This window comes from Aspergillus aculeatinus (genome assembly GCF_003184765.1).
Source record: "Aspergillus aculeatinus CBS 121060 unplaced genomic scaffold BO66scaffold_15, whole genome shotgun sequence".
In the NCBI taxonomy this organism is placed as follows: domain Eukaryota; kingdom Fungi; phylum Ascomycota; class Eurotiomycetes; order Eurotiales; family Aspergillaceae; genus Aspergillus; species Aspergillus aculeatinus.
The window spans coordinates 495,997-513,635 of record NW_020291484.1 but is presented as its reverse complement, the minus strand read 5'-3'; the positions used below and the strand labels follow the sequence as shown (position 1 = coordinate 513,635).

General features: G+C 51.7%; 5 protein-coding genes across 5 annotated transcripts; 2 read left to right on the top strand and 3 right to left on the bottom strand.

Annotated features, from left to right (window-relative positions):
- Positions 1-390: 390 nt before the first annotated feature.
- BO66DRAFT_346655 (putative PHD finger domain protein) lies at positions 391-4,591 on the bottom strand. Its single transcript, XM_025644587.1, has 2 exons — positions 1,797-4,591; positions 391-1,739 (listed from the first exon to the last, which is right to left on the bottom strand). The coding sequence occupies exons 1-2, from the start codon at positions 4,280-4,282 to the stop codon at positions 650-652; spliced, it is 3,576 nt and encodes a 1,191-aa protein (XP_025505647.1). The 5' UTR covers positions 4,283-4,591; the 3' UTR covers positions 391-649.
- Positions 4,592-4,715: 124 nt separating this feature from the next.
- On the top strand, positions 4,716-6,216 carry BO66DRAFT_390669 (uncharacterized protein). The gene is made up of 5 exons (XM_025647071.1): positions 4,716-4,899; positions 5,030-5,256; positions 5,343-5,351; positions 5,452-5,529; positions 5,643-6,216. Exons 1-5 carry the CDS (start codon positions 4,877-4,879, stop codon positions 5,732-5,734), a joined length of 429 nt encoding a protein of 142 aa, XP_025505646.1. The 5' UTR covers positions 4,716-4,876; the 3' UTR covers positions 5,735-6,216.
- Positions 6,217-6,349: 133 nt separating this feature from the next.
- On the bottom strand, positions 6,350-8,846 carry BO66DRAFT_410262 (N(6)-L-threonylcarbamoyladenine synthase family protein; the record flags this gene model as incomplete). The annotated part of the gene is made up of 3 exons (XM_025649230.1): positions 6,350-7,658; positions 8,434-8,435; positions 8,499-8,846. The coding sequence occupies 3 exons, from the start codon at positions 8,844-8,846 to the stop codon at positions 6,350-6,352; spliced, it is 1,659 nt and encodes a 552-aa protein (XP_025505645.1).
- A 1,175-nt stretch (positions 8,847-10,021) lies between these two features.
- BO66DRAFT_49281 (DUF3433 domain-containing protein) lies at positions 10,022-13,867 on the bottom strand. Its single transcript, XM_025653343.1, has 2 exons — positions 12,047-13,867; positions 10,022-11,997 (listed from the first exon to the last, which is right to left on the bottom strand). The coding sequence occupies exons 1-2, from the start codon at positions 13,770-13,772 to the stop codon at positions 10,163-10,165; spliced, it is 3,561 nt and encodes a 1,186-aa protein (XP_025505644.1). The 5' UTR covers positions 13,773-13,867; the 3' UTR covers positions 10,022-10,162.
- A 1,210-nt stretch (positions 13,868-15,077) lies between these two features.
- On the top strand, positions 15,078-16,877 carry BO66DRAFT_390668 (phosphatase PAP2 family protein). The gene is made up of 3 exons (XM_025647070.1): positions 15,078-15,595; positions 15,663-15,889; positions 15,944-16,877. Exons 1-3 carry the CDS (start codon positions 15,562-15,564, stop codon positions 16,643-16,645), a joined length of 963 nt encoding a protein of 320 aa, XP_025505643.1. The 5' UTR covers positions 15,078-15,561; the 3' UTR covers positions 16,646-16,877.
- Positions 16,878-17,639: the final 762 nt, after the last annotated feature.

The window sequence follows — 17,639 nt, the reverse complement described above, 5'->3', positions numbered from 1 at the left end:
TTACGATTGCGTTCACACACGGGCAGAGAAGAAACTCAAAAGATGAGTTTGTTTCTGAGATCCGTGAAAAGAACTGGAAGTGAAGAAAGGGAAAAGGGAAGAAAGGGAGAAGGAAGGAGGATGGAAAGGAATTCCCGGAGTGATGATGATGAAAGAAGGGGGAGGAAACCGGGAAAGAGAGAAGAGAGAGAGAGAGAAAGCTGAGAGAGCCAGCCCGGGAGACAGAGAGACGACAGGTTCGTCTCCATCCAGTCTGGCCCGCCAGCGGCTCTGCGCCAAGCCAATCTTTCAATTCACCCTTCCTCGGTGTGCTTTACACCTTATACTAATTACAGCGCAAGCAAACAAACAAATTCAACACTCAATATTTGGAACACAGATATTTTCACCAAAGATACCAAATATTCACTCAATTAAAATATTCATACACTCAACGCCCATTCATTACGCGATGCTGGCGATCTACGGCCCAAAAATGCCATTCCCCAATGGCCATGAAGGCATGCCTAACGCCCATCCCTTCCCAGTTGGCTAAACAACTGTCAACAAGAAAAGCAAAAAAGCAAACACACGGACACAAATAGAGGCGAATAAATGGCGATGTAGGGAAGAAGAAACAAAGGAATAATCCCTATTACCTTGTTCTTTCTTACTTGAACCCACGCCAGCGTCGTCGCGTCCGATGAGTCTTGACATGCTGCTGGAGAGAAGCACCTTTTCCATCCGAAGTCTCCATTGATGAGTTGGCCACTTGTCCCTCCAGCTCATCCTCCTCTACCAGATCTTTCAGTTCGTCCTCATCTAGTTCGCTTAGTTCCTCACTCATTCCCCGCATAACGTCCCGTCCCGTCCAGCGCTCCTCATGGATGGTGGTCCCTATAGGATCAAATGGCTGCATATACCATTGGATGCCTCCCTGAGTCAAGGGATGTTGCTGATCACCTGTAAAGCTGTGAGGCGGGGTGCGTGACTGATTCTGAGCGTCGGGCGGTGGGCCTTCACGTTTCGAACTGTCTAGGTCGGTCTTCTCGACCGGTCCATTCACAGCTGGCTCAACTCCTTCCATGGTGGGCTGTGTAGTTGTTGGTGCATCCTCACCGGTCTGGATCTCCGTCTCCTGCACCGCAGTGGTAGGCGTGGATTCTGAGTTGGGTACTGGAAGGGCGGACGATTCAGTAGACTCTTCAGCAGACAGCGACACTTCTGCATTGAGCTCGACAGCTGCGTCGGCCTTCTCAGGTACTGCGGCGATGTCGGTCCCTTCATCGATCTCCATCTTAGCAGTAACATCTTCAACCCGTGGCTCCGCGATTTGACTCAGATCTTGAGGTTGATCTGCTTTGTCGGTTGCGCTCTGCTCCGCAGAGTCGACCTCGGACCCTCTCCGAGACATGACGCTATTTTCTAGCATGAGATCGAGCTCCTTCAGTTCTTGCTCGAAAGGCTTGCGGTTCAGTTCGCTCTCTTTCCTTATAGCATCTTCCAGTGCCGGTTGAATAGCTTTTATAATGCGCTTAGCCAATTTTCTCTTCTCACGCTGTTCGAGACTGAGTTCGGGGGCACGGCCGCTGATCTGCATCTGTAGCTCTGCAGTGTCCCCAGCTGGCTGAACACCAATCTCCGTGGTGAATTCCCGGGCAAGGTCGGCAGAGAAAGATGCCACCGACGAGTAGTAGCGTTCTTGGAGCTTTGCACGGATAGAGGACAGTCCTTTCTTGAAGATACCTTTGCCATCGAGCCTGCGAAGGACATTAGCAAAGGAAGAATTAGATGATGGAGCCAGCACAGCTGCTTACCCTTGAGCTTTCTCGAAGATAGGCCAGAGCAAAGGGAAGATAGGGAAGTAGACGGTGTCTACGATGCTCCGTAGAGTTTCCACATCCTTCAGCTTTTCTTGTTCTCGCCTTCTGACTTCGTCGCACAGCGTCCTCAATTTATCCAAATCGTAGCAAAGCCTCTGGCCAAAATCGATGCGCCGCTGAAGTCGCTTGCTGCCGGTCACCCCCATCGCAACATAATCTCTCCTGGTCATCTCCATCGATGAGAAGGTCTCCAACTGCAACTGCAGCCGTTTCAGAAGCGCAGCACCTCGTCTCGCTTCGCGTTTAAGGGTCCAGTATTTGCAGGCATCTTCAGCAAATTGCTTCCTCTGCCGTACTCCAAATCGTTGGAGCGAAGCGCCGACCGAGTTTAGGACGACCTGAGGAATCACCGGAGCTCCGGACGGTAGCTTCCAGATCGTTTTAGGTGCAGTCATTCGCTTGCGCTTGTTGCCACCGACAGTAAGCGTAATACGTGGTGTATGTGTCCGGTGCCCGTCGTCCTCTCCATGCTCCCCAATATGGGAGTGGGCGGGTTCCAACGAGAGCGCCGCTGCTTGGCTATCTCCCCAGCGGCGACCCTGCATGGTATTCCGATAGTACTCGATCGCATCGGCCGTGGCGGCATCGGTACCATGCTCCCTTCGCCATTCGGGCGGAACATGCTTATCACAGAAGGCCTTGAGGAGATGGGAGTCCATCACGGCCGGGGTACCATGGCCTGACTTCATTTTCAGATAGAGCTGGGCTCGTCGGGCGCACGTTACGTGGAACGCCAGGTAACAGTTCTTGTTGCTACACTGGATGGATGCACCCATCCTCTGGCGACAGATATAGCAATTGAGTTTCCATCGGCTTCGCGGCACTTTTTCGACGTCAGTAATCGGCTCCATCAAAGATGGGTTGCCGATCGAGACTTCCGGAATCCAGATAGCACACAGAAGATGGGACCATTTCGAGGTGGTCGTCTGTTTGAAGGCGCCCTCGGTGTTCGGACAGAAAATGCAGTTAACAGATCCCCGGCCTATGAGTTGACACTTGCGGCAAAGCCATTGTCCTTCGGGGATAAAAGGAACGCCATAGCACTCTTGATGCACCGCTAGGTCGCACCCATCGCAGAACACAATCGCATTCGAGTTCTCGCAGTCGCCGTCATCACAAATGGCACACTTGCTGTCCTGCTCTTCGCCGGGGGCAGTTTCCCCATTGACCGCGGCGGCGGAGCTCGAACGAGGGCGCTGCGTTTGCGGGGGCTTCGGGTTCGGTTTTGGGATACGCTTCTCCAGGGCATACCATTCCCGTTCAATCTTGGTCATTGTGATTTCAAAGACCGCCGGTTTTATTGGCTCCAGTTGATCTTCCCTCCGTTTCGCGTTGTAGTCTTCCAGCCACTTCTCATCCTGCTCGTCCATATCATACTCCACCCGGCCAACAGCCGCATTGACCTCCCCCTCTGAGGCAACGAGGTTGGTCAGATCTAGGTCATCTTCCTGCGCACACTCTGACATACGAACCAACCGCCGGTCATGCCGCAAAAAGAGGTCGCTCTCTTGATAGCCAACGCTAGCCATGGTACGGTCGACATAATTCTGCTGACCTACACCAGGTTGGTCATAGAAGGTAAATGGATCCCGCAGTCGGAATGTGGGCTTCGGGAGGGTCAGCCTTTCGCGCGGATTGGGACCAGGAGGAGGAACGGCTTTCGGTTGCGGCGAGATGCCCAGAGCATGGAGGATAGCTTCGGGACGACGAGGAGGGCGCCCGGGGCGGCGCTTGATTGGCGTCGGCGAAGTGCCATTGGTGTGCGCTCTAATGAGCTCCGCGATCGGATCCTTGTCGCTACTGTTATCCAGGCCGTTAGGCGATAGGATTTGAGCTATCGAAGCCGACGGTGGAGGGCCATCCACCTCTTCTGCACTGAAAACCGTGAACTTGGTGTCGATATCCAGGTCTGGATGAAACTCCTCCCAGCCGCGTTCCTCGCGTGGTTTGTACCCATCTCCTTGTTGTAACGCAAGTGCAGCCGCGGTCGATGAGCCGAAGCGGCCACGATTCTGGCTCTTTTCTCGTCTCAGACGCGCAGAAGGCGGCGTGGATGGTACAGGAGGTGGCGGCGGCGGCGGCGGCGGCGGAGGAGGAGGAGGCGGTAACTGTACGGGCTGAGGAGGCTCGGGTTCTAGAGCAGGAGCAGGAGCAGGAGCAGGGCGACTGCGGGAGCTTGAGGAATTGCGTCGAGCAGCTGGAGTGGTCTTTGGTTGTCTCGAAGCCGGCTCCTTCACTTCTAGTTCAATATAACGCCCTCCTCCACCGGGACCACCTGGAATATACTTCCGTTTCTTGAGGGGTGGGCCTTCCGAAGTGCTCGGATCCGAGCTCCGCGATGTCTTTAGGGTGACCTTGGTCTGGTTTCTCGAGGATCTACCAGGTGAGGAACGATATTTTGATGATGAGAGCGGCGCCATCTTCCCTGTTCGGTAGGGTCTGTGAGATTGGATGAAAAGCGGCGTGTGGTTGTTTGTTGATGGACCCTCGCCCGAGCTCGCCGCTCAGCCTCACCGTGTGTGGGTGTTTTGAGGGAGGGAATTGTCGTAGGAAATCACAACCAACTAAGTTAGACTGCGCCGTAAAGACGAATTATCACCACATCAGATAAGCCAGATAAGTTTAGCATGACTCATCGAAGAAAGGGGTTTCGAGTTGTAAGCACGTTAGGACGGGGAGGGCGACAAGCGAGGGGAAGACGCGCGACGACGACGACGACGACGACCGCGAAAGACACAAGCCAGCGAACAGCAGTGAATGAATGAATGTCACTCCCTCCCTCCCTCTTTCCGGGCTTATCAAGCCAAAGGCGGAGAGACAGACCCGCCTCTCCCTCTCCCGCGTAGGGGAACTGGAACCTCCGCCGCCGCCGCCCGTCCACGGTCCCCTTCCAGCTCCCCCGTCATTCCATCTTCCTCTCACAATAAATCACCACAATTCTACACGGTTCACTCCGTGCTGGAAGAAAACACAACTGCTATCTGATCGTGCTCGGTGATCGATCGGAGACAAGCATGAGTGGTCCCGGCGAAGAGCGGTATGTTCTTAGTTCTCTCCATGTCCCAATCTCCCCCTCCCCCCAAAGCAGCTTCCCCAATGCACTTCTTTCCCTGCCCCTCGTGCCAGCAGCATTCTTGGTGGCTGAGCCATCCGACTCACTGTAGCAGTAACTGGCGCGGAGGTCGCCCGTACGAGCAGAACCGCCACGCCGCCCAGAGACATTCCTCCTCCCGAACAATGAGCGCCCATGGCAGCTCGCGAGGGCCGAACACATGGAACGATTCCTCGCGCGAACAGCCTCCTCCTGCTGCTACCCCCTCTGGACCTCGGCAGGAACAGCACGTCCCCGTGCGAAACTTCAATGCTACAGAGTCGAAGGCGGCTCTCAGAAGAGGTATGCAGAATCTCTCCGCTCGGAGTAGCTCGTCGAAAGTGCTATAGCTGACAACCCACTCCTGCTTGGTTTTGTTGATTCCGCAGGACCCGGAGGTACGCAACCCATCACTATAAACAAAACCCCCCACGGAACCCATGTCCGGAGTTTTAAACCACAAAACAAGAAACTGACCCGCGCAACCCATCGTCCCAGAACCGAGACCCTTCTTCTATAAACCGCAAGGCAAGGACACGAACAACAACCGGGCCAGCGGACCCTGGGGTGCTAAACGTACGTTATACAACCTGTAACCAAACTCACTCCGCGCAGAAACCTACACTACTCCAACTCCCCCGAAATCCATTCTGATGAATTTGTCTAATGCATGAGTCTGAAACAAACAGCGAATCAAATGGCCAACGGCAAGGATTTCTTCCTCGAGCTTCGGAAACAAGTGACGGCTCTCCGCCAGGGCAATCCTGTTGCAGGTGGATGATTTTTTTTTCTGTCAAATTTCGTTCCGCCGAGGAGAAATCCACTTCGGGGGTGTAGCCACAGGGACGCCCGTTGTATAAAAGCCATCGAATGCTTAATTTCCACTCGCAGACGGGGTCATACATTCAAATGTGGTGGGAAAGAACACTCGAATCCTACTCTTCATGTCTATATGTGAGGAGAAGTGCTAAGTTCCGCTCTAGCCACTGCACGAGATGACTTGGCACCGTTGAGACTTACCGGTCTGGAACAATTGCAAGCTGGGATGAACAGCGGCGGCCCCGGCAAACGATCGTTTCCATCATGCCCCATGCGAGGCCTGTAGGAAGCGGGGAAAAAGCATTAGTTCTGTTATGAAACCAGGCAATGCATTCAGCTGTGAATCACTCTCAATTTTATTCACTCAATCATGATGCAATGACTTCTCTTTTTCCCATGGTTGTATCAACGGTCTGGAATCGAGATGATACCTAATCAGCCGTAGTGATAAACCCCTAGTTTTCAATATACCTACATATGCCCCGATCAGGGAGCTGAAAGACCTGTAATATACAATGGCTATGACTAGTAGTGTACAACAGTGCAAGCGTGATACCCACGAATACACCCTATAATTTTACTCCTTCCCTTCCTCCTTGATCCACCCGCCAGGCCCCCAGAAGCCTTCATCCTTCGCGTTCGAATCGTCAGCAAGAGACCACTTTCTGAGCGCATGCACCGACAGATCCGTGCGCCACCCAGCCTCGTACATCTCTATCCCCGCCCACGCGATCATCGCCGCATTGTCCGTGCACAGATACGGCGGCGGGGCATAGATCTGGATGTCTTGGAACCCGCGCACGTCCAGGAACGCCCGGAGCACGGTCTTGAAGAACTGGTTGGCCGCCACGCCGCCGCTGATGACCAGCGACTGGATGGGGGTCTCGTGGGGCTTGTCCTCGAGCGCGATGATCAGGCGCGAGGCGATGTGCTCGAAGCTGGTGCGCATGGCCGCGCGGGCCAAGGCCACCCGCTCGCCGTCCGCCCAGCCCTCGCCGGCCTCCTCCTTCCGCTTGATCAGTCGCTCGACGGTCGGTTCGATGGAGGTGAAGCTGAACGCCAGATCGCGGGTGTTGGCGAAGGGGGTCGTGAAGGACCAGCCCCATTCGTTCGGTTCGGGGGCCTGGACCTCGTCGCGCCGGGTCGCTGGAGCCTGGTAGTCGGCGTGGTCGGCGCGGCCGTTGGGGAACGCATATTGCTCCAGGGCTTTGGCGTACACGGAGTGCTGGGCCGTCTCGATGACCGAGTCCGGCAGGATCAGCCGCGCGGCTTTGTCGAGGGCGGACCCGACCGCGATGTCCAGCGTCGAGGCCAGGATCTCGTGGTTCGTGAGCGAGGTGGATTTCACCAGTATCGTGTGGCCGCCTGAGGCGAGGATGGAGATGAACGGGAAAGCGGGCTTGGCCTGTTGGGCCTGTTGAGGGACTCCGCCGTCATGATGAGATCGGGCGTGCTCGGGGTCGTTCTCTGGGTTTTGATCCAGGAAGTATTGAAGGTGCGGTGTCACCAGATGAGCCTGCATGTGATGCACACCGATGAATGGAACCTGCCATGCCACGGAAAGTGCCTTCCCCGTATCCAATCCAACCAAGACATTGGTCCTCATTCCGGGGCCCCGCGTGGCGCACACGATGTCCGGTTTGCGTCGCGTTTCGTTGCCATTTGACAGTGTGACTAGCTTGTGGAGGGGGGTATCGCAGGAGGGGGCCGGTGGTAAACTGGTGAGCGCCTTGTTGACGAGCTTCGCGAGGTTTTCTTGATGGGACTCGAGTGCGACAACCGGATGGATGCCCTTGTACGCCGTGGAGTCGCATGTTACTTTCTCATGGAAGTGGATTTTCGCATAGCCTTCCTTCTTTTCGACGATCGCAACCGAGGTGTCATCGCTACGTAAAGACCTTTTGTCAGATTACTGTACTTCATCCTATGCGGCAGAACAGGGACCTTGAACGAACCAGGACGTCTCGATAGCGAGAGTGAGCAGCCCACGAGCGCGAGGCAGAACACTGCCCCTGGCAGCGGCTCCCACGCTTCGCCGTAACGCGACAGGAGATATTCTCGTAAGTATTGACATGGGGGAACTAATGTGAGCAGCGCAGAGGACAAGTCAAGATTCTATCGCTTGTCGGCGGCGAAAGAAGCGGCCCGGAGGTTTCCTCGCACGGGCCACAGGAGCCCTGAAATGCTGCCCTAACGGGACCGAAGAGGAAATATGCCTGGCGGTCACTCAACAGCAATAGAAACCATTCTACAATTGTGGTCCATACAAGTCTTAATTCATATGTGAGAGACAATGACTGTATGGAGCTTAAACGAATGTAATTGGAATACTCCAGGATATGCCCGTATGCTAAGTAATTGGACGCCAAATCATATCATCACGTCATAATCATAACAGAAGTCATATACACGCTGAGAGACTGCACTTCAACTCCCTCTTTCGGGATGCATCAAGCTCATATACCCTACCAATCTTGATATCTGATGGCCACAAGATGGCATCAGATCAATGCCATGACCCACCCTTGCCCCTAATGTACAGAATCGGCATGTCGAAGTGGTGTCGGGGTTGAGTATGGGAAGGCTGTGCGCAAGGTCGAAGCCAAAGCCTTGATCTCACGTTGACCCTTCTTGGTGAGCATTTCTTGTCACTGTGCTCACCGCTGAACTATTCATCTAGAAGCTCAAGAAGCCCAATTGAAATCGTGTCCAGTTCAATCCCGCACAACCCAGCGTCGTTCCTCCCGCGACAATTTGGTGTAGGTGCCGTAATACTCCTCTGGATTCTCAATCGGTGTCACGCAATGGACAGTCGGAGTGCCCTTGAACTGGATCCGTTTGTCCGAAGAACTGGGGGCACCTGGTGCGGAATGTTTCTTGAGAATGCTTTTGGAGGTGCAGGAGTTGTTGTAACCGAAGGACGGCACCTGTAAGGTTGAGAATCGCTTTGCGCCTGGGCTCGCCGGGGAGATTGGAGTTCGGGGAACAGCGCCAGGCGATTTCAGAGGGAACGACGAACGAGAGGCATTCTGTGCCGCAGAGATGCTTAACGAAAGCTTAGGCCGAGCGTACATCTTGAATGATAATTGACAGACGAGGGATAGAAGGTGGTTATGTTCGTGGGGAGAGATGTAGAGGATGCTCTGAAATTCAAAACGATGAGCGCAGTGAACCGATTGGCAGCAGAACTTTGATCAACAAAGTGTCCACTAAAGCAGGCGTGTGAATGATACTATTATTATTTATTGACGTCAAGGAGGAAGAAGCGAAGAGAACAAATAGCTTGCTTGGGCCAGCCAAACGAACTAGACAGAGACAAAAATAGAATAGAAAGAAAAACTGCACAACCTCAAACAGACGGCGTGTCAGGAAAGAGAAAGGGTTCGAATGCAGGCGACTGCTGAGCGGCTATATAGCTGGTCGGTGGCCTTCAGTCATCCAGGGGAGGGTAGAGAATACTGAGAAGGGAAGATGGAGAGAAAGACCTCGGAGGCTTCAGGCATGAGGGGGAGTCAACTGGAAGGTGGAGGTGGGGCCAATCGCCGCCGCTCATCACACTCTAAGCGCCCAGCAACTGCACAACCAAGCACACCACCACTCCTCCATCACGCACTAGTACTTACTCCTTGCCACCGATTCAACTAAAAGTGTGACCGGCCGATGATGGTGGTCTGTGCAAGGTTCCTATTCGGGAGTCGAGTCCGCGAAGTCCCTAGATCAACTAGTCGAATTCCCGATATGCATACGAGGACATGGGGTGGATGTCAGCTCTGCAGAACCAGAAACAACGAATAAAATTGATTTCTGTCCTATAAACTTTGGGGTGGTTGCTCGGTGCTGTTACACCTGCATAACAGGCACATCAACATCACACCCTTCCATGTAATGGTTGGGTTCCGTGACCCATCACTTGTCCTTCCCGCATAAATCCCATGCATAATCAAGCAAACTCTAGCATGCCGGCACAATTACTGCCACTATTCCGTACGACGCGCAGAACCAGCTTGTTTTGCTGAGCCAGAGATAGCCTGGGGACTCGTGAATCTCTCTCCCATTCCGAGGTAGCTCTTATCGGGTCTGTGTCTCTGCATCGAACGGACAATCCCATGCACTGTGGTAGGAAGAGGACGGCTTCACGTATATCCCGTAGCTGTGTAAAGGATCCCTGCTTCCCTTGTCATTACCTGTTGTGTACTCGGGAACATTCCTCGCTCGCTGAAGCAAATGATGGTTGCTGATCCTAGCATGAGAGGTCGGTTTTGTCGTCCAAGGGTCACGTTCATCCACCAACGTGTTAGGTAGCTGTAGAGGTGAAGTGAGCCTGCTCGGATGGCATGGAACGGGTTGAATGCATATGTAGACGCACATTCATTGCGATTGAACGACCCCATCAACCATGCTGATCTTCATCAGAGGATTCGGAAGTTGTCCGCCTGAATAACACCCGAAGCTGAATTCTCGATGTACTTTTCTGTCTCGGCTCCTCATCTATGACCGTTTCATCATCGCGGCCCACCGTTCTGTCTTCGTCCAAAATGTATTTCCACTTTCCATCCGGCGTCTCCAGTCTATCAAGCTTATACCTCTTGTCGAGATCTGCAAAGTGCTTTCGTCTTTCATCGTCACTCCATGCATATGTGCCCTTGAAATCATCCAAGATCCGGCTCTGGGTAATCCAAGGCATGATGGAGCCGATAGATCGTGGAATACGTGGGAATCGGAACCGATATCTTCTGGTAATGAAGACTGATGCCACAATACAGGCGTCAAATACCACTATTAGCATGACACAGATGAATGACAGGACAGATGGGTAAACCGCCCAAGACATATGATATATGATGCCATTTGAGATGTGGGCGGGAGTATCGAGGTGACGAAAATAAGCGTCTCTCTTGAGGGAGAGATCGGTTGCAAACATGGACCGGTAGACCGAGCGGGCAGCAGTTTTGAGTACACCGACGTCGATGTCTGATGTGTTAGAGTTCATCAATTCGTAAAGACTCACTGTCAGGCTGCCAAAGTAATCAACCTGAGCGGAAGCATTTTGATCCTGGAACGAGCCGTTTGAAAGGACAGGACTAGATAGTCTGTGGTTGTAATTAATCAGATTTGAGGTCCCGTTCTCTAACATCGGACCATCGGCAATAATGGTATCATTAAGTGGTATGTGGTTCTGTATGAAGCCTTGCGAATTCCAGGCCACTGAAAAGTTCTGCATGACGATGAACGATTCGCAAATCATCGCGACTGTGTTGGCACTTGTTATCTCGGTATGATCGCTGTCGCTTGGCTGGGCGACCACCAATACAGCTGGCATATGGCAACCTTCAACTGCTTCGGTAGGTGTTGAAGCGTAAAAGTTGACCAACATACTGACATCCTCCACGTTGTTCGTATCTCGTATTGCGTTGATTTCGCATGTTATACTCGACTCGTTGATTGGAGAATACCTCCAACGGCCAACAATGGAGCCAGGGTCTTGGGTAAAGTTATCCACAACCGATAGCCCTCGACAGAGTATGTCCGCACCCACACCCCGCAAAGAACCACCGATAAGCCAATCTGAAGAATTGTTTGTCCAAGCTGGAAGAAAGGAGTGGCTGGAAGTTGTCCATGGTAGCAGAGAGGAGCCACTGTAGATACTCGTCCGCATAGTATCGAGTTCTGGAAGCACTGACGATGGCTGTCTGATGGCGAATGACTCATAGCTATACCAAGTCTTCAAATCAGTATCCGCGGTTGTCGGGCCAAGGTCATGATGAAACAATCCGTTGACTAGAACACTAAGTCCGGTGTTGACAATGCATGCCACTCCCACAAGCCCGAGTAGGATATGGTTATAATTAAACCAATTGAAGAGTGAGGCGAATGGGTTCAAAGACCCATACTCAAGCAGTAGAGATGAGGCAGCAGATGCTCCTCCCATCTGAAGGACAGACCATGGTTCCAGAACGCTCAAATAACGGTATATTGAGAGGCAGATCGCACGTATGATAGACGCGATCGATGATGGAATCAGGGAGAAAAGAACCCCTACGCTGCTTGAACTGACGAAGGTCAATGGAATAACATATCCATTTTTTACACACAATGCGATCACAGTTGCAAGACCAGCAACTGCCGCGGCAAAGATGAGAAATTCAAGGCCAAAGATCGGGATCAGGAGGAAATGAGGTCGTGGATCAGACCGGGCTTTTGCAGCTTTTCCTGGGGAGCGAGGCACTGTTTGAAGTCAGTACCATAGTTTGACAATATGGGAATCATGACATACCCTGCGAGGGCTCGATGCAGATACAGGGAGGTTCTCTGTCCTGTTGCCAGCGACAATTGTAATTTTGAAGGATAGATCTTAATTGCCTTGTCGACAGTTCATCAAGATTCATATGCGAGATATGCGAGATATCGATAATGTCTGCCATGATGCCACACATCGACGCAATAGATGCAGGATCGCCTCGAAGCAGGTTTGGCCGGCGTGGGTAAGCGTAGGCCAGGTATAAAATCACTATCACGCTCAGCGAAAGTATCGCCTCAGACATAAGGGACTGCCACGGTCCAACCATGATAGCCATTTGATGTGTCACATGAGACGCCTGGACATAATTAGATTGAGCGCAGACGTCGAATATTCGGTTCATCAACGGTACGAAGGCTTTCTGGATGCCCCTGTTGAGTCTCGAGATTAGTTTATCTTGAGAAGCAGACAGTCCGACCGATTCCCTGATCCAAAATGAGGTGCCGTTGTTTGCGAGTACTTCTGACAAAATAAGGTTTTTGAAATGAGTGGTGTTCAAGGATACCCCTGAAACATTGCTCATAGTATCTGAATGCAATGCGGTGACGGACAATGATCCATTAGCTTGTAGTGAAATGCTGGCCTCTGAGGTCCGGTAGAGAATCTGGCAGCCAAAGCCGCTGACATTATGCGTGTAGTCAGAGCCCTGTAAATTCGACCAATTGCTGCTGATATTCTCGGTAGTTTGATTCAGACTGATTTCAAGAACGATACCCACGAGGTCAATAGCAGCGCACGTATCATCACGGCCTGATGCACTTAGAACTGGCTGCCAATGCGATATCTGCAATGAACCATTGGTGGATGGTATGGAGATTGCTTCACTCAAATGCATCAAGCAATTTTCTGAAGTTGATGATGTAATGGACATGTCCCAAACGGCCGATCGATCATATAGCGAAGCTGCCTGAGAGCCGGTTCGATTCGTCAAGACATCGATGACCAGATCATCCTCCACTGTCAAATCAATACAAGACAGCTCTGCCCAGTAGACGGACTGGGTGAGTTCCCACTTCGCCGTATCATACTGGACATCCCAGGGAATATTCACGGGTGCCATTGCATACTTATCTGAGTCCGGTTCATCATAAGTCAGATATCGATGATCCCGAGAGGCTGTGTGATTCACTGTTGAGTTATATGACACGGACGCTTGCCCTTCCATATCGATCAACTCCGGCCATATCTCGAGATGTTGACTGCTGTAGACTGTGGCGTCATCCATTCTGAACAGACTGCTCTGAAGTGAGGGGAAAACCAGTTGCAAGAGGACACTCAAGATCGAGATGAAAACTGCCATCCAGTGTCGATTCCTGAATGCGAAGAATGGGGCGGTGGTAAAATGGCCGAACTCATAGTTCAGCAAAAGTACCTCGGCCGATACTCCGTTTGGCTTAGAAAGTTGAAAGTATGGCTCTAAACGAAGAGCATCATACTCGACGACAGACCATAGGATGGCCACAATCATGCCCAAGATGCTCGGAACATAAGTGAAGATGAATTTTCGAGCAATGGTGATCTCATCGGAGTCAGTGAAGATATCAAGTCCGCCTGTGTCGTTACCCCACTGCCGAAGTACTTCTGTGACAATCACCATGGACGCCATTAGGCCAGCCAAGGGGAACAAGTACCGACGACGCAAAGTCTGAGGCAGCCATCCTGAATTCCGAGTCTGAGGAACATGTCCAGTAGTTTGTGACATCGTTCAACTTAGCAGTCTCGAATCAACGTGGTATCGATAAGCGGAGTGCTGGTGGGCATCGAGAGCGAGCCAGTACAAATTCAGGACCGAATCCACATGGCTGACCGTCGGAGTGTCAAGATCAGATTTTTGGGAGCATAACTGATGGCATAGCCATTTGAAACGTCTAGTCAATTGATTACCACGACAATTTAATGCAGCAACCGATCTATGAAGAAGATACAACCAGGTCCTTTCTCAAAGAAAAGCCCATGGCAGCATGTAAAAGTGAGGTTGACGGAAACGAGATAAGGCCGAACTGGGCTGTGTCCAGGGAAATCTGGCCAAGCGCCGAAGAGACCTTAGATAAGTCCCAGGACGGGCGGGTGGGCTGCGTGACGCCTTTAGGATACTATTGGTGCACTCCTGCGTGGATCCCGCCGGGGCTAGTGATGCGTAGCTGTGAAATTATGCGATGATGATGGGGCGGGCTGCGCATCTTGCCCAGAAGGCTATGGGTTCTGAGAGGGTGGTAACGCGATTATCTAGACCATCAGTGCTCACCTTAGCAAATTTGAATACGGCGTTATGGTACTGAAGTCATAATCCTAATGGGTCGAACTGATAAAGACCTTAGTTCGAGGGGACCTAATCCATTTCTTCGCCACATGTTTCGACAGGGGTTGTGGGTCGCGGGATTCGGTTTATTCAGGAATCGCCTGAATTGAAGAAACAAGCATTTCGGAAAGAGAAGGCGGGAGACAGTGATTGAGGAAAAACACGGGCAGACAGGGGTATCAATCATTAATTCGTTATGGTATGCACCCCAGGTCAGTCCTCTTGGCAAACAGTGATGGTCAACCCGAATGCTTCAATGCATTCAAGCAGGCATCCTCACTTCAGATCGTTTATTTGGAGGGTATCTTTGAGTCTGCCCAAATTCATTAGCCTCGCGGAACATGCTACACCCGCTAAAATCTGCCAGCAAGGTTTGAGTTCGACACTCATGCCTCTGAAGAAGGTCTGGATGCATGCTCGAGGTAGTCTTGCTTACACTGGCCCAGTCAAGTTCCAACGACTGAATACTGTGGCTTGATGACCACAATGCCATAATCGCCAGTGTGTTTTTTTAAGCTTGGCTTAGCTTGGATGGGGAAAAGGTCCACTCCCGGTGGCCTTGATCATGCTCTCAGCCAGGTCTCCAATCCCTGCGTTTGTGGAAAGTCGACGGGCTGTTGCACTGCATTGCTATCCATGCTGATGTGCTTATGCTTTCAAATAGAAACCGAATCAAAGCCGATAGGCCATCATGGGATCTGGCGACCAAAGCTACCGTCACGGGTGCTTAATGTAGTTGCTGGAAGCTGGCAACATGTTGTTGACCTTTACATTGGACAGCCAGCCATGCAAACAGATCAAAATCCATGGGTCAGGCGTCCAGAATGACAGCGAACGGCAGCCACGGTCGGATGCGACTCCCCCCAAAAGCCTCAATATCTTCCCCATCGAATGTGTCACTTTTCAGATCTCTGGTGCCCTGGTTTAGATTTCATGAGGCCCATTATACATCACTTTCTGGATCCATGTTTTGAGGTTGACCAAAAGGCCTCGATCGCGAACCGAACAAGGCTGGACAAGGCTGGATCGGGTGACGTCAACAGTCTCATTTTACAGTCTCCTTAAACTAGTGTTCCCAGGCATCCGGCCCGCAGAGAGCCAATTCGAATGTTGAAATAAAAACCCAGTTCACAAACGTCCCTACATCTTTACAACCTATATCGTTGCTTGCCATTGTCGGTCTTTCAACATAATGGGCGGTCTCCAAAATCTTCTGGAGCCTGGGGGTAAGTTATACCCATGGGATCGCCGCAGCCATCCGAATAGTGACTAATGTATATTCTACAAGTACAGCGATCGTCGCGGTTTTTACTACGGGAACTTTGATAAACCGACGCAGGCATGTCAGATCGCCGGATATCCCCAGTGTTGAATCACCGTTGCTTGCGGATGGTCTTGAGGACGTGAAGCCAAACACAGACGACGAACGTTCGCTCCGCAACCGCCGGACACCTCAGTCTCGTCTTCTAGCACATTTTCCCTTCCTGCTGGAAATATTGTACTGGCTGCTCACATACTGGGTATGATCCGCTCACCCATATATGTAAGGGACGCAATCTAACTGAAGACTCAAGATCTACCAAGGGCTGCGGGCGTTCTCTGCTCGAATGATTGCCGGCCACAAGGAGATCTTCGACACGGCTGAGCGCCATGCTATCTCGATCCTTCACCTAGAGCATTTCCTCCACCTTGACGTCGAATTGTCGGTTCAGAGATACATCCTCAACGAGATTCCGTGGCTCATGCCCTTTTTGGCGCGTGTATATTACTCGCACATCGTTCTTGGAGTGGTATTTGTGGTTTATTGCTATACCTTTGTTCAGCGTGACAAATACCAGGCGCTCCGACGCACGTTGGCATTTGAGAATGTCATTGCCTTTACGATCCTTACTCTGTGGAGGTGCATGCCCCCGCGTCTCCTGCCCGAGGAGTACGGGTTTGTCGATGTCCTGCACAGTAACAAGGGCGGTTCGGCTTGGACGCAGAACAAGTTCCAGCTCACAATCGCAGCGATGCCTTCGCTTCACTTCGGAAACTCCATGTTCATTGCGCTGTGTCTGCTCAAGTTCAGCCCTCATTGGTACCTGCGAATGATCGCGCCGTTGTGGCCCATGATGATGGGTCTCACGATCGTTGCGACCGCCAACCACTTCATTTTGGACGCTGTCGTTGGTGCATGTGTGGTACTCACTGCTTTTAGGTTCAACCGCGTCATGCTGAGTCTGCTGCCGATAGAGAGAGCGGTTTTTAGATTGCTTCGCCTAGAGAAGCCTTGAGCTTATAGAGGGCGATGGGATGATTGGGTTAGCCATTGGACTCGAGACCTATATATTTTTAGGGATACTTCGTCTTTCCGTGATGCGGCCATCAATATGTATGAGTATCGCACTCACGAACAGAACTTTAGTTACGAACCCACCGTGTATAACAAGAAGATAGACAGTGATTCCTGCATTTGAGAACTGGGTAGAATAAGTAGCTTGGTAGTCCAGCAGCTAAGCATTGCCAAGACTTGAAAATCTCATAAGAAGTGACATAATGTCAGGAACCTTGCGAGTGACGTGAAGTACAGTCCTCAGTACATGTGCGACAGATAATAATGTGGATCATATAGCCTTGTCGACAGACAATTTGCGACCTAGATGTGAAGCTCTCGTTCAGTCAGCTCCAGCCATGCTGAAATATATAAACCCAGGTCATCTTGAGGCACCGAATACAGTACAGTACCCATCGCAGGCCAATGCAATGCTAATTCGCACCCCATTCTCTCATGGACAAACTCGGCATCCGATGGTTTCGGACTTGAGCCACCTTCTGCTAGGTACTAGTAGCCGCCGAGCGTTGTCTTAGTTCTCCTTAAAATGACTGAATCAAGAAGGTTAAAAAAGCCATCATGTCGCGTGATATAGCTCAAAGAGGCAAGTCAATGACACGCCGCGCAAAACAAGACGAGATCTAGCTGCCACGGATTCTCCGAGTCCCGAGTCTCCTAGCTGAGGTAGGTTGGAAGTACTCCTAGACTACCTAATTACTAGGTACCTGTTAGGAGCAGTCCGCCGCGGCACTTGCATGTACTGTACAGTACGTAGTAGACTACTCTCAAGGTTGCACGGTAGCTAAGCAGGGATCTCTTCTCCCTCCCCGTCCGGCATACTGCGGAGTACGGAGTACACTTAGTACCTAGTAGTCTCTTATGTGCCGGTGGTGAAAATCGATGGGAATGAGTCAATGGGATTGCGTACAGTACATGCTAGGGTCAGAACTCAGAGA